This window comes from Bombyx mori, chromosome 14, assembly GCF_030269925.1.
Source record: "Bombyx mori chromosome 14, ASM3026992v2".
Lineage (NCBI taxonomy): Eukaryota > Metazoa > Arthropoda > Insecta > Lepidoptera > Bombycidae > Bombyx > Bombyx mori.
In genome coordinates this window covers 12,238,774-12,252,351 of record NC_085120.1, presented here as the reverse complement: position 1 = coordinate 12,252,351, position 13,578 = coordinate 12,238,774, and the positions used below count along the sequence as shown (strand labels likewise).

General features: G+C 39.4%; 1 protein-coding gene across 4 annotated transcripts in view; it reads left to right on the top strand.

Annotated features, from left to right (window-relative positions):
• The window catches only part of LOC101743771 (rho GTPase-activating protein 6), a 149,305-nt gene that overhangs the window by 73,629 nt on the left and 62,098 nt on the right, over positions 1-13,578 (top strand). For all 4 annotated transcript variants that reach the window (XM_038015307.2, XM_062672196.1, XM_062672195.1 and 1 more), the window contains one exon: positions 3,949-4,105. In XM_038015307.2, coding sequence (XP_037871235.1) covers positions 3,949-4,105 — 157 coding nt within the window. The remainder of the gene's footprint in view (positions 1-3,948; positions 4,106-13,578) is intronic.

The following is a 13,578-nucleotide window of genomic DNA, read 5'->3' as shown; positions in this document are numbered from 1 at the left end:
CCGTCATCTCAACACTCACTTCTCTCTCTCTCTCATATCGTCATTCACAAACTCGATCCATGTCTTCTTCGGTCGACCTCTTCCCCCTCTACCTTGCACTACCATTTCCATACATCTCCTAGTCACATGCATCTTCTCTCTACGCATTACATGTCCATACCACGCTTGTACCGCGCGTTGTAACGACTAATATGTTAAAAATACTTATAATAATAATAATATAGCCTTTTATTCAGATCTTTTAGTACAATGAATTTTTAAACTTAAAAAGACTAGGATTAAAATCTTAAAATTAATAGATATGAATAAATTTAAACTAATATTTGTTGCTTGGTTATCTTTCCTAGATCTGTTTGCCAGTCGGCAAAGGCCTCCTCCAACCTTTTCCATTGGTTGTCTTTAGACGTTGGAGGGTTGTGGTCGCTTTCCCCCTCGAGGACCAGTCGGCTTGGGGGAGTTCGTTCATTTTTTGTTTCTTTATTAACAGTTTCTCTGGTTGGTTTTGGTTTCCGTTTGCCGTTCCTTAGTTGCTATTGGTTTTTATTAGTATTAGGGATGTTCGAAAGGGAGCTGGATCTATGTCGCATTAAATCAAAAGCATTTGACCAGTTTGTCTTTATTGTGTTTACGCTTTGTTCCTTTTTTGGTTGATTATTATCTGAAAAAGGTGAAGGTTAAAAATACTTATCATAATTGATTCATATGGTCCATCAGGCAATAGCTTATTTCGTTTTTTCGATTACCGCAAAACGTTATAATGAAAACGTAATGTAACGAAAATGTTCGCGGGCTAATTCATTTCTTTTGTTGACCGATTTGTTGTTTGGGAACTCCACGTTCGAAACGCGAAAATATCTCATAATAACATCTATATTTATAAAAATGAATTGCTGTTCGTTAGTCTCGCTAAAACTTGAGAACGGCTGGACCGATTTCGCTAATTTTGCTCTTGAATTATTTGCGGAAGTCCAGAGAAGGTTTAAAAGGTAGATAAAAATATGAAAATGCTCGAAATTAAATAAAAACGACAATTTTGTTTTTCCTTTGATGTGTCCGCCGTCGGACGGATTCCTTTTGTTTGTTTTAAGTTTATTTTATGCAAAAGTTTATGTATTTTATTTATCGACTACGAAGTCTGCCGGATCAGCTAGTCTTTGATAAATTATGTATGATATTTGATGTTAAAATGTTTTTAAGATTTAGTTAAATATTTAATTGTTCGACATTTACGCGTGCGATTTTAATGATAATCCTCTTGATGTTTTACCGATTCCTAATTTCTTGAATCTTATTATTTCGTACTTCAAAAATATCGAGTGGTTTCGAGAAGATTAGCACAGTCTTTATAGCCATTTAATTTTACAATTCAATATTAATTGGTTGAAACGTCGATCTCCTGTTTCCAGGATTAATATTGGGCTAATTTAAAGGTCTTAATGGGCAAAATAATAAAACATTTAATTAATTGGCGTCGACAGTAAATTTTTAAGTTTTCAAGTTAAATTCCGTTGAAATATTATTTAGGATCAAGCTATTTTTTTATTGCCCTTGTAGGCAGACGAGCATACGACCCGCCCGATGGTAAGTGGTTACCGTCGCCCATGGATGTCAGCAATGCCAGGGGTAGAGCCAAGCCGCTGCCCACTGCTAAGAAGAGCGTGTTAAAAATTAATCACAATGATCATTACATTCCTATTCTCTGTCAGGTTCATGACACGTGCTAAAACTTGGTTCAATAGCGTGGCAAGATATATAATGCTCAAATAATAATCATTCATGGTTCAATTTCCTTTAACTTGTTTCATTACATCTATATACGTGAAGCAAAAACTTTAACGGCCGTCTGGTGTAGTGGTAAGTGACATGGTCACTACATAAGCGGGTCGCAGGTTCGAATCCCGCCAAGGGAAGATATTTGTATGATAAATATAAATGTCTTTTCCAGGGTTATGGATGTATATTAAATATATGTATGTGTATAATAAAAATCTTACATTTATTTCCGTTATCTGGTACCTGTAACACAAGTTCTTTACGAACTTATCACGGGACCAGTTAACGTGCGCGGACGGAGGAGTATGAAATTTCCCACACTTATAGAGAACATAGAGAAGGAGTGCAGAATGCTAGATTTTTTTTAATTATGCTTTAATAATACATTAAATCGATAAATAAAACATTACACACACTACCATGTATTTGACGCACACACGCATGCATACTATATCTGTTTATTAATTCTCAAACTTTTCTTATTGGATATAGTCTGTGGGCAAATTGAGAATAGATTTAATATTGTTTGTCTTTATTAATATTTGTCTATAGTGTCGAAATCTGTAATTATAGAAGTATAATAAATAGTCTTTGACAATAGAACCATAATAATGTTCAAACTTATAATTTCAATTAATTATAGTCGAATTTCGACTACTGCGGGACCACTAGTTAACATTAGTTCTCTAATGCTGACATCTTTTGCTTGTCACTTGTAGCTTAAAGAAAAGCTATTTTTTGAAATATTTATAAGGTGATTTAGTCCGACGAGTATAATAGTGTAAGTTGTACAAAATAATATGTGCGTATTGTGTTGCTTATGTTTTTTTGTAACTTAAATTCCCAAATTTCTCTTCTCTGTTCACTTTTTTCTACTTATATGGGATTTTGATTATGGAAACATATTTGGTTATTGTTTTAGCTATTTTTTTTAAATAAATTAATGTTTGTATTGTACTGTTTGTTTCCCAAATAAATAAATAAACATTGTTGTCTGATACCATCTCACATTTGATAACGTGTTAAGCGTCAAACTTCTCAAACTAAGCATACAGTCCTGTCTTCTTCAAGCGTAGGACTCTTAACCTTCTGAGCTTAAGCGGATCGGTACTTATCATTAATCATCATCACTAACCTATAGTCCACTGTTGGACATGGGCCACTCCCAACGCCACGCGGCCTGATCATTTAAATTTTATTGTATTTTGATTTAGATGTTATGTAATTGTATGTGACATTTTATGGGCTTAAGTTGCCTAAAATAAACGCATTTCATTTCATTTCATTGCTCATCTCACCTTCATTTTTCCGCAACACAATCATCTGCATACAGTTGAGACTTTAACACCTCGCGGTACACAGGTTTTCGCGTTAAGGCCTGATGATCAAAAACAAATATGAGGTCTAGTATTAGATAGTACTGTAAAAACTGAGACCTTAGACCTCACATCTCAAGGTTGGTGGCGGCATTTACGTTGTAAATGTCTATGGTCTCTTACCATTTAAAATCAGGTGGGCTATGAGATCGCCAAACCAACTAAGCAATAAAAATAAAAAAATTAAAAAAACTAACAAAATATGCTTTTATAGAAAATCCAACTGAAAAATAGAAAATAAATTTTAATAAATTTGAATTAAAAATAGCGTAAGAAAAAATCATTTTATTGTAAAAAAGCGTGAAGTGCTTTTCAGGATATTATCAAAATAACCCTTCTACTCATATCTGTTCATAAAATATTTATAACTACTGATACCATGCACCCCACGCTTTTTTTAGTTAGATTTTCTATAAAAGCGTATTTTGTTAGTTTTTTTAAACCATTATTTGTTTTTAATTTTTTAGTTGAATTTCAATTTTTTCAATTTTATTTTCAATTTTGTTTTTTAATATTGTATTTTCATCGGTCCTTTATAAGTATACCAAATTTCGAGTTAATCCGACGTTTTGAAGTGGGTCAAAAGCATGTTCAAAGATTCCGTTACATACTAACATACATACGTCTGAAGCTAATAAAAAAAAGGCACTTACTAATTCCCCCATGAGTTTAATTCCCGCTGTAATAGAATTCGGAGAGTGCGGTGATGTTTTTTAACGTTGGCTTAAGGAAGCGGTTGCATCCAGTAATTTCCTCATATAACAATAAGTTGGTGTGTGACGTCACGCGTTATGTGCAGGGCAGCTGTTGCTGGGTAGATGGAAGCGGGAGGTGCGTGCGGCTCACGGATACTTCGCTTCTGTCCCTCACCGAAGTGGAAAGGAGGGCGCTGCAGCAGGCCGCGCTCGCGAGACTCCAGCAGATCAACTTAGGGACCACCATCAAGATTCCGGAAGGTAAGATTTCAGATTTCAAACTAGCGCTTTTTTTTTCAGGATATTGTTATACTAACTTTTTTTAGAGATGAAACGGATAGTGGTTCGGCCGGATACCGGATATTCGGCAAGCTGCGAGGCCGGAGCGCCGGATATTCCGCCCTTTCGGAAATATTCGTGCGCATTCGGGTGTTGTCGCTTGAGAGCGGAGATCGCGACGACTCGGTACGACGACGCTTTGGTATTCCTTCACCACAATTTGCCACTTGTTAATTTTCAGTATTAAACAAACTAATTAATAAAACAATCACTTTTGACGTGCGATTATAAAACTATAAGTTGTCCATAACCTATTGTGGTATTATTTGCCTTTTGTATAGCCATGAGATTTTCTTAAATTTTAATATCCGAAATCCGGCCGGATACTGTTTTACTATTCGGTATCCGACCGGATAGTGAAAAAATGGCCGGATAGGCCGGATACCGGATAGTTACCGGATATCCGTTTCATCTCAAATTTTTTTATTATTTACTGGCTGGCCCGGCAGACTGCCTCAATCGAGAAATAAAAGACCTTAACTTTTGTAGAAAATAAACTTAAAACAAACAAAAGGCGGTACTGGTGGTAGGACCTCTTGTGAGTCCGCGCGGGTGGGTACCATCACCCTGCCTATTTCTGCCGTGAAGCAGTAATGCGTTTCGGTTTGAAGGGTGGGGCAGCCGTTGTAACTTACTTGAGACCTTAGAACTTATATCTCAAGGTGGGTGGCGCATTTACGTTGTGAATGTCTATGGGCTCCAGTAATCACTTAACACCAGGTGGGCTGTGAGCTCGTCCACCCTACTAAGCAATAAAAAAAAAAAAGGAATCCGTCCGACGGGGGACACATCAAAGGGAAAACAAAATTGTTATTTTTATTTAATTCCGAGCATTCTCATATTTATCTACCTTTTAAACCTTCTCTGGACTTCCACAAATAATTCAAGACCAAAATTAGTCAAATCGGTCCAGCCGTTTTCGAGTTTTAGCGAGACTAACGAACAGAAATTCATTTTTATATATAACTAGCGACCCGCCCTCGCTTCGCTTCGGAAACATTAAAACACAAATGAAACAAAAAAAAAAAAAAAAAATTCAAAAAAGTATTTCAATACGATTTAGTGTTTGTGATCAGAAGGTAGTTAGTTTCACGGTTTAATTTCCCGCTTATTTTAACCATATTATCGTCCGTTGTGCGATTTCGAATCATAAAGTCATCGTGGCTATATCGTGTTGGGAACGCTTTGCAGAAAATTTATTAAACGACTAGCGACCCGCCCTCGCTTCGCTTCGGAAACATTAAAACACACATGAAACCAAAAAAATAAAATAAAATAAATAAAAAAAAGTAGCCTATGTTCATCAGGGACAATGTCGGCTTCTAATGGAAAAAGAATTTTTCAAATCGGTCCAGCAGTTTCGGAGCCTATTCGAAACAAACAAACAAACAAATCTTTCCTCTTTATAATATTAATATTATTAAGTATTAAGTATTAAGTATAGAGTATAGATATGCAAGCTTATCTTGAAAATGTCATAAGCGAGATTCAGGCATCTGTCAAATATCTTGCATTGTATGATGGCTACCCGCCACACACACATACGTATGAAGCTAATAAAAGCGTATTTAAAAAAACCAGTACTTATTATGGATTGATCACTGTAATTGATGGTAGTCGCACTGTCCTATTATATCTATTTATATATCTAGTCGTCTAACATTCGATAATGATTTAAATGTTTTTTTTTTATATCCATAAATCTGTTGCACTCTCATATACCTACATTAAAAACTTCAAATTCCCGTTCTCACTAGTCACGGCTCGATCTCTTCACATCCGTGAGCACACGAGGAACTAAAAAAATCTAACGTAAATAAGCCCGAAGGTTGTCGAAGCGTTTTTAAAATAACTCACGACACGTGTACATATATACAATGACGTCACACGCTATAATTTATATATATTGTTGTATAAATCCAGGAAAATATGAAACAATGAACGGTATTTTAATAGGTGTGTTGGCTAAGAATTTATTTCGCCCGCGAGTGAAACGCGTTCGGCTTCAATTTTGTACGTGACATTACTTTTTATGAGCGCTGATGGGCAGATGAGGTCACGGATCACGCGGATGCAGGCCCCAGTTTGAGACATTCTGTCGAATCGTAATAGCGCTTATCCGAAACTTCAGGTCTTTGATAGTAAGTATTATTTTTTTATGATTGAAAGATTACTGGTGGCCCGGAGGCCTTTCCAGTTTCACCAGGACAGGTGGGCGAGCACAGGCTCAGCCAGGGGGGGTGGGATTTGCTAACAACTGCTCGTGCGCCTCTACCTAACAACTCAAGAGCAATTGCTTCGCGAATGAATCTACTACCGGATCGGAATCGTGACCCGCTGAGAAGTTGCGGCGAGAAACTCAGCGGGCTGATGCATGGGTTAGGTTGCACGTCGACCTATTTGTCGAGTTCGACGAGTACGGCTACCGGGGTTTCTAAGGCTGATAATAAGTGTACTACGATTTTGGCCTTCGAAATCTACTCGTGTAAGCTTTTCATCCACTACCCCCGCACGCGATCGAGAAATTCTAAAAATTCTGCCATGTCTATAGTTGTGGCAGTAATGCGTTTCGGTTAAGATAGTATAACCATTATACCATTCGCGTCACGTTACAATGATGTCCATCGACTGGTTGTCTGACTGAAGAAAACAGTTCCCAATTGTGATCATGCCCTCTGACTAAGAATCGAATGAACTATTAAAACAAGATACTCTAACATAAGTGGTAGGTATATCCTATGTGCTAAGGTGTTTTTACATATTTTTGACGTAATTCTTCGCTTCAGAGTTTGTTCAATACGCTCTCCAAGGTTATGAATTCACAAATTATTCATTAACACCATTTCTATCACCTAGTTGCTTCTTGTATGACTATCATTTTGAGTTTATCTATATAGTTTCCTCAAGCAACTATTGATTAATATTGAGAGCTCTTACCACTCTCTAATGGCGCGATCGTCAAACTTGATCACGGCTTAACTACGAAGTCTGACATTTTATTAGCTAGCTATCAAGACAGCGACAAAAATTATGTTCGAGGTATAAAATTCAATCATTCAAAACAGATAAATTACGTTAGCATTACGAAAACAAACCGTTAAAGACGGACGGACACACGTAAAACGTAACTGAAAGCAAACAAACAAAGAATAATCACTCAATCGACATATCGCTGCGGTATAATTTACGGCATCGTTAAAACATTAAAATATTTTGACAGGCGCCCGACAACACGAGCGGGCGCAGGTGACACACTCTCCTATAAATAAAATGACAGATGCATTGAATGCGCGCGAATGGGTTTATTTCAAAATGGCGGTCGGGCAGTGGGTAAGAGCGCGCGCCATTACGCAAACGTGACGCCGCGTGACGTCACCGCTGACACCGCCCAGCACGACACGCGTAGGGATAACTGTGAGCTTTGTGCGAGTTTTTTAACGTTCTCGATACCGTAAAAGTTAACTCAAATTTGTATGCATGCATGTTGGAACAGTGCCCCTAGCGGCAAACGTAAGCAAATGTTCCAACTCCATACATATTTGAGTTAACTTTTACGCTATCGAGAACGTTAGAAAATTCGGAGTAAGCACACTGGATACACGTTTAAGCCTCTGCATTTAAGTTTTAGTTGAAAACTGTAGTTAGCACGTAGATAGTCAGAGGTTTTCTTCTTCTCTTTTTTGCCGGTCTTGTAGGGTCATCACAGCATTTCATTTTTGTAGATGTAGGGTCATCACAGCATATCTTTTTATCTGCATAGAGATTTGCACGAGTTTTACGACTGGTTGCCCTTCTAACGTGAACCCTCTTAGGGTTACATCTCCGGTAGTATGTTCATTATGTCATATGGATGGACCTTTTCTCTTTCTTCTTTTGGTGTTTCTTTTACTCTATCATTTTTTTCTATGAATCGCATTTTATTGTTATAAACATTTAGGAGGGACCTATTTCAAGAAACATTAAGCAGCTAACATAATTATTTTTATCAAGATTACAGGCTGAAATTTCAAAGCACTTGCAAAGCTACTTTAAAAAAAAAATTGCTTCGTCGGCAACGAATCTGTTAACATTATTGGTATAATAATTAAGAAACGTCACGACATCTAATAAAACTTACGAGAAAACACGGGCTCATTCATTTTTATACCATACGATCTACATAATAATTACCTCGAGTTCGAGTTGTAATATTTATTACCAAATCAGAGGCTTATCGAATCATCCGGTCATCGTTTTCGTCGAAGCCATCGCTTACGACGAAGGGCTCGGCGCGTAAATTAACCCAGACACAGCACAATGAGTTTCTCGCCGGATCTTCTCAGTGGGTCGCGTTTCCGATCCGGTGGTAGATTCTGCGAACTGCTCTTGCTACGGTTCGTGTTAGCCCCGTGAGCTCACCTACTTGTTAGGTTACGCTGGCATAGCCTCTCAAGGCTATCATCAAGTTAGGTAGGAAAAAAAAGAGGCTCAATTAACGGCCTAAATATCTTTGTTTAGGATATTTGTTTGTTTATACATTTGTGAGTGTACTTATCTCTTACATTTCCGATTTATTTTCCGACAGCGGTTGTAACGCACCAGAAATATAGAATATTTATAACATGTGCTGCCGATTTCTCTTTTTTTTAAATCATGCAACTGAGAGCTTATTTTATATCGTTGTGATTAGAAATTCTATGAAAGGTATATGAAAATTAAAAAGGCGACACAAAGAAGTGATAAGCATATATAAACACATCTATAGGACTTAGCCGGCAAGAGAATTAAATAGAAAGGTCATATTAATTTAGTAAAGTTAATTTTTTAAAGTAAATTTTTTTTATCGCATGGATGAGTAAGAAACTTACCGGATATTTTTTTTAATGCTTAGGTGGACGATCTCGCAGCCCGTATCGTGGGGCAGAATAGAAGAATTTTCTTTCTACAAATTAGACCTTTTTCGTCGAATTTGCTCATAGCGCCGCATAATCTTAAATCATAATCTTTTTTTTTTATGATTGAAAGATTACTGGTGGTTCGGAGGCCTTTCCAGCTTCACCGGGACAGGTGGGCGAGCAAAGCCTCAGTCAGGAGGGGTAGGAATTGCTAAGAACAGCCCGAGCGCCTCCGAAGGAGACCTAACAACCCAAGAGCAATTGCTTCGCGAATGAATCTACTACCGGATCGGAATCGTGACCCACTAAGAAGATCCGGCGAGAAACTCAGCGGGCTGATGCATGGGTTAGGTTGTACGTCGACCTCTTTGTCGAGTTCGACGAGTACGGTTACCGGGGGGGTCATAATCATAAATGCCACATAACGCTCAAATAATATTCTTTATTTAACGATTGACCTTTCGGCAAGAATTACGAGTGCCCAACACCGTGATAGTCAAAACAATCAACATGACTTCATCTTTTGATCGACTTTGTCATGGTCTTTTGGTTTTTTTTTGTTGCCCTTGTAGTTTTTTCGTTTTTTTTAATTGCCCGTACATGCAGCCGAGCATACGGCCTACCTGATTGTAGGTGGTTACCGTCACTCATGGACGTCAGCAATGCCAGGGACGGAGCCAAGCCGCTGCCTACCGGTTAATCATCTACAACTCTCGTTTGAAGAAGGAAATTTCATAGCAATAAAGGACATGTCATCTTCTTCTTCACCTGATTCAAATTTTACCGATAAAAACCAAATTCGTTATGATCGCAAAGAATGCGAATATGAAGTATCCTTGAAGGACTTGTTCTTTAAGAAATAATTTCTCATAGAATCAATCCCTATTTCATTTGAGGCAACTGCAGCGAGTACTTTGGTGACACGGTACTAGTTCGGACCATCGGAAATGTTTGTCCAAGTCTCCATTACAACGGGTTGTCGCTCGAAGAAACCAGGACTACGTATTATATTGTTACGCCGGTAAGAGTAACGCCATCTATCGCCGAATAGTCTAACAAATATCGATGGATCTAGTCGCACCTGGAACGCTCGTGAAGTACAACGCCATCTATTGTCAGATAGCGGAAAACAATACTAGAGACGTGTGAAATATTCTCGATAATTCTAGGGATGAGGTATCGACTATAAACGCGTTGCAGGGATGGCACGCAGTCAGTCAGTAATCGGAACTACTCGAAGCGAAACAGCGAACGGAGCACCTGAAGCGAAGCAGAACAAGCGAATTGAGAGTTTTAAAGTGTTTATTGAGTGTTATAAGTGTGTACATTTTATTTATCCCGAACCCCAGCGCGTAACAATGTCATCAGTAGCAAAACATTTTATCTTCGTTTAAGATCCACTGCCCCACAAGCTTAATATTTCAAAAGCCGATAAAGACATTAAATAGTTCCTAACGCAACAGTTGGCAGGGGACGCTCTTGTGACGATCACACAATGAATGATCACGTGATGCCTGTTGATGTTTCCATACAATAAATTACAATAAAACATGGCGCGGACGTGTTTATTATAATTCTTGTTTTCATCTCGTGATAATAGCGTCGTTTAAAATCTATATATTTATTTTATTAATGCAATGATTGTTATGTTAAAAGGTTAAGTATTATAAGTATTAAAATGTAAAAAAATTATAAATTAGTTGAAATGGTTGTCTAGATTCCTTTTTTTTTTTTTTTTTTTTATGATTGAAAGTTTACTGGTGGCCCGAAGGCCTTTCCAGTTTCATCAGGACAGGTGGGCGAGCAAAGGCTCAGCCAAGAGGGGCGGGATTTGCTAACAACTGCCCGAGCGCCTCCGAAGGAGACCTAAAAACTCAAGAGCAATTGCTTCGCGAATGAATCTACTACCGGATCGGAATCGCGACCCGCTGAGAAGATCCGGCGAGAAACTCAGCGGGCTGAAGCATGGGTTAGGTTGCACGTCGACCTCTTTGTCGAGTTCGACGAGTACGGTTACCAGGGTCCCTAAGCCTGCTCCTAGTATTAGAGCTGAAGGCATCTAATGCAAAGGTTATTGGATCTGATGGATCCGTAAGGACGTGTCTAGGGCGTCGACGGTGACTGGCTCCTGCATGATCAGGATTCGGGGAGTAGTCAGCGGCGGCAACGATAAGGCAATTATCATGACGCATACCTTATCGAAGTATCGTTCCGACGCTGACTTCATGTATTTCTGGATAGATTCGAGGCCCAGGTCGTCGTGTAGGTCAACGTTCCTCACGAACCACGGAGCTCCGACGGCTAACCTGCAAAAGCGGGATTGTAGGGATTGGAGGGTGTCTATGTGTGTGCGGGCCGCGTGAGCGAACACCACACTCGCGTAAGTCATGACGGGCCTTATGCAAGTTTTGTAAAGTGTCACCTTGTTCCGAAGGGACATTTTACTACGCTTACAGATCATGGGGTAGAGTCTACCAAGAATAAACGCGGCACGGTCACGGACTGATTTTATATGCGGGCGGAATGTCATCGATGCATCCAGGGTAACGCCCAGGTACTTGACCTTCCTGGCCCAGGGTATGGGTTGTCTAAAGAGAGTAATCGGGGGTGTGATATTCCTCCTCCTAATCCGGGAGGAAATCCGTGAGGAGCTTCCCCTCTGAAATAGCACCGCAGTACTTTTCGCTGGGTTGATGTCTATGCGCCATTTTCGGAACCACTGTCCTAGATTCCATATTGCGGTCACTTGGATAAAACGTTCGGGCTTTAGTCAAAGGAAATATTCAAGGCACGCTTGAAGAAGTACATCTCATTCAAATTTTGCACCGTTATTCCATTCAAAAAATCTTATTCCAATAATCTTATTTCAATTCTTATTGTTACTCTTGGTAGGACCTCTTGTGAGTCCGCGCGGGTAGGTACCACCGCCCTGCCTATTTCCAGGTGGGGCAGCCGTTGTAACTGTACTTGAGACCTTAGAACTTATATTTCAAGGTGGGTGGCGCATTTACGTCGTAGATGTCTATGGGCTCCAGTAACCACTTAACACCAGGTGGTCCGTGAGCTCGTCCACCCATCTAAGCAATAAAAAAAAGAGCTATACAACGAGAACTAAGTAACGACTATGTAAAGTCTGAGACCGTTAATCTAAAAAGAATAGAGATGTTTGTTTGACAAACTAAATAAACACAGTCGTGCATGAAGATGCCAAGAGATGCAATTATGAATAACCAAATGCCTCATAGATTTTGCCTGTTTGATGAACAACCTTCATCAGATAGAAACCGCAAAATTATAATTTGCGTAATCACTGGTGGTAGGACCTCTTGGGAGTCCGCACGGGTAGGTACCACCACCCCGTCTATTTCCGCCGTGAAGCAGTAATTCGTTTCGGTTCGAAGGGTGGGGTAGCCGTTGTAACTATACTGAGACCTTAGAACGTGTATCTCGAGGTGGGTGGCGCATTTACGCTGTAGTTGTCTATGGGCTCCAGTAACCACTTAACACCAGGTAGGCTGTGAGCTCGTCTATCCATCTAAGCAATAAATAAAAAAAAAATGCTATCATAAAACCGAACAATATCATAAACAGTTTCTTAAATCCGTCTGGCAAGTCACATATATCTCATCCAAACGACGGACAAATAGACGAACGAACTGCCAAAACAATAAACACGGACTAATGTACTTTCGTTTCGCGAGCTATGTCGAAGGAGGATTCTAAAATTTAAGCTCTGTAGCTTTTCCTTGAAAACAAGTGAAGCTATGCTAAAGGCGATCGCTAAATCAATGGAATACGCTTAGTAGTTCCAAAGGGAGTCGCCTGAGCTGAGTCCTTGTATAAGCCACACCCCAACCTATTTAATGGGAACAAATGCATTCACGATCCTGCGGACAGAATGGAAAGCAGTCGACGTCGCCCCAAATACTTCATTTCGGATCCTCCCGATCCACTAACGGTGCTTTTAGGTACCTCAAGCACCGGTCATCGTTCTCATCGAACCCGTCGCTTGCGACGAAGGGCTCGACGAGTAAAATTAACCCTCAGATACAGCCCACTGAGTTTCTCGCCGGATCTTCTCAGTGGGTCGCGTTTCCGATCCGGTGGTAGATTCTGCGAAGCACTGCTCTTGCTAGGGTTCGTGTTAGCAACGTTGTCAGGTTTGAGCCCCGTGAGCTCACCTACTAGTTAAGGTTAAGGAGCCTCTCAAGGCTCTCAGCTTAAGTAGGAAAAAAAAGTGAACAAATGTCCTGGCCAAACACTACTCATCTATCGCGAGAAACAAAAATCTATCAATCGTTAACGCCAGTCTCTTTGAAACCAGTGCTACCAACAAAAAATATACGAAAGTTTAATTAAATCGCATGAACGGCGCGCGAACACACTCGTACTAATGATGGACAAACAAACAAAACTGTGTGGAGCATCGTAATATTGATTTTAGGATTTAGATTCATTTTACGTGTTGCATTTACTCTTTTGTTTCGCCACGGACCTTTTTCTAGTCAAGGTGGATTGATA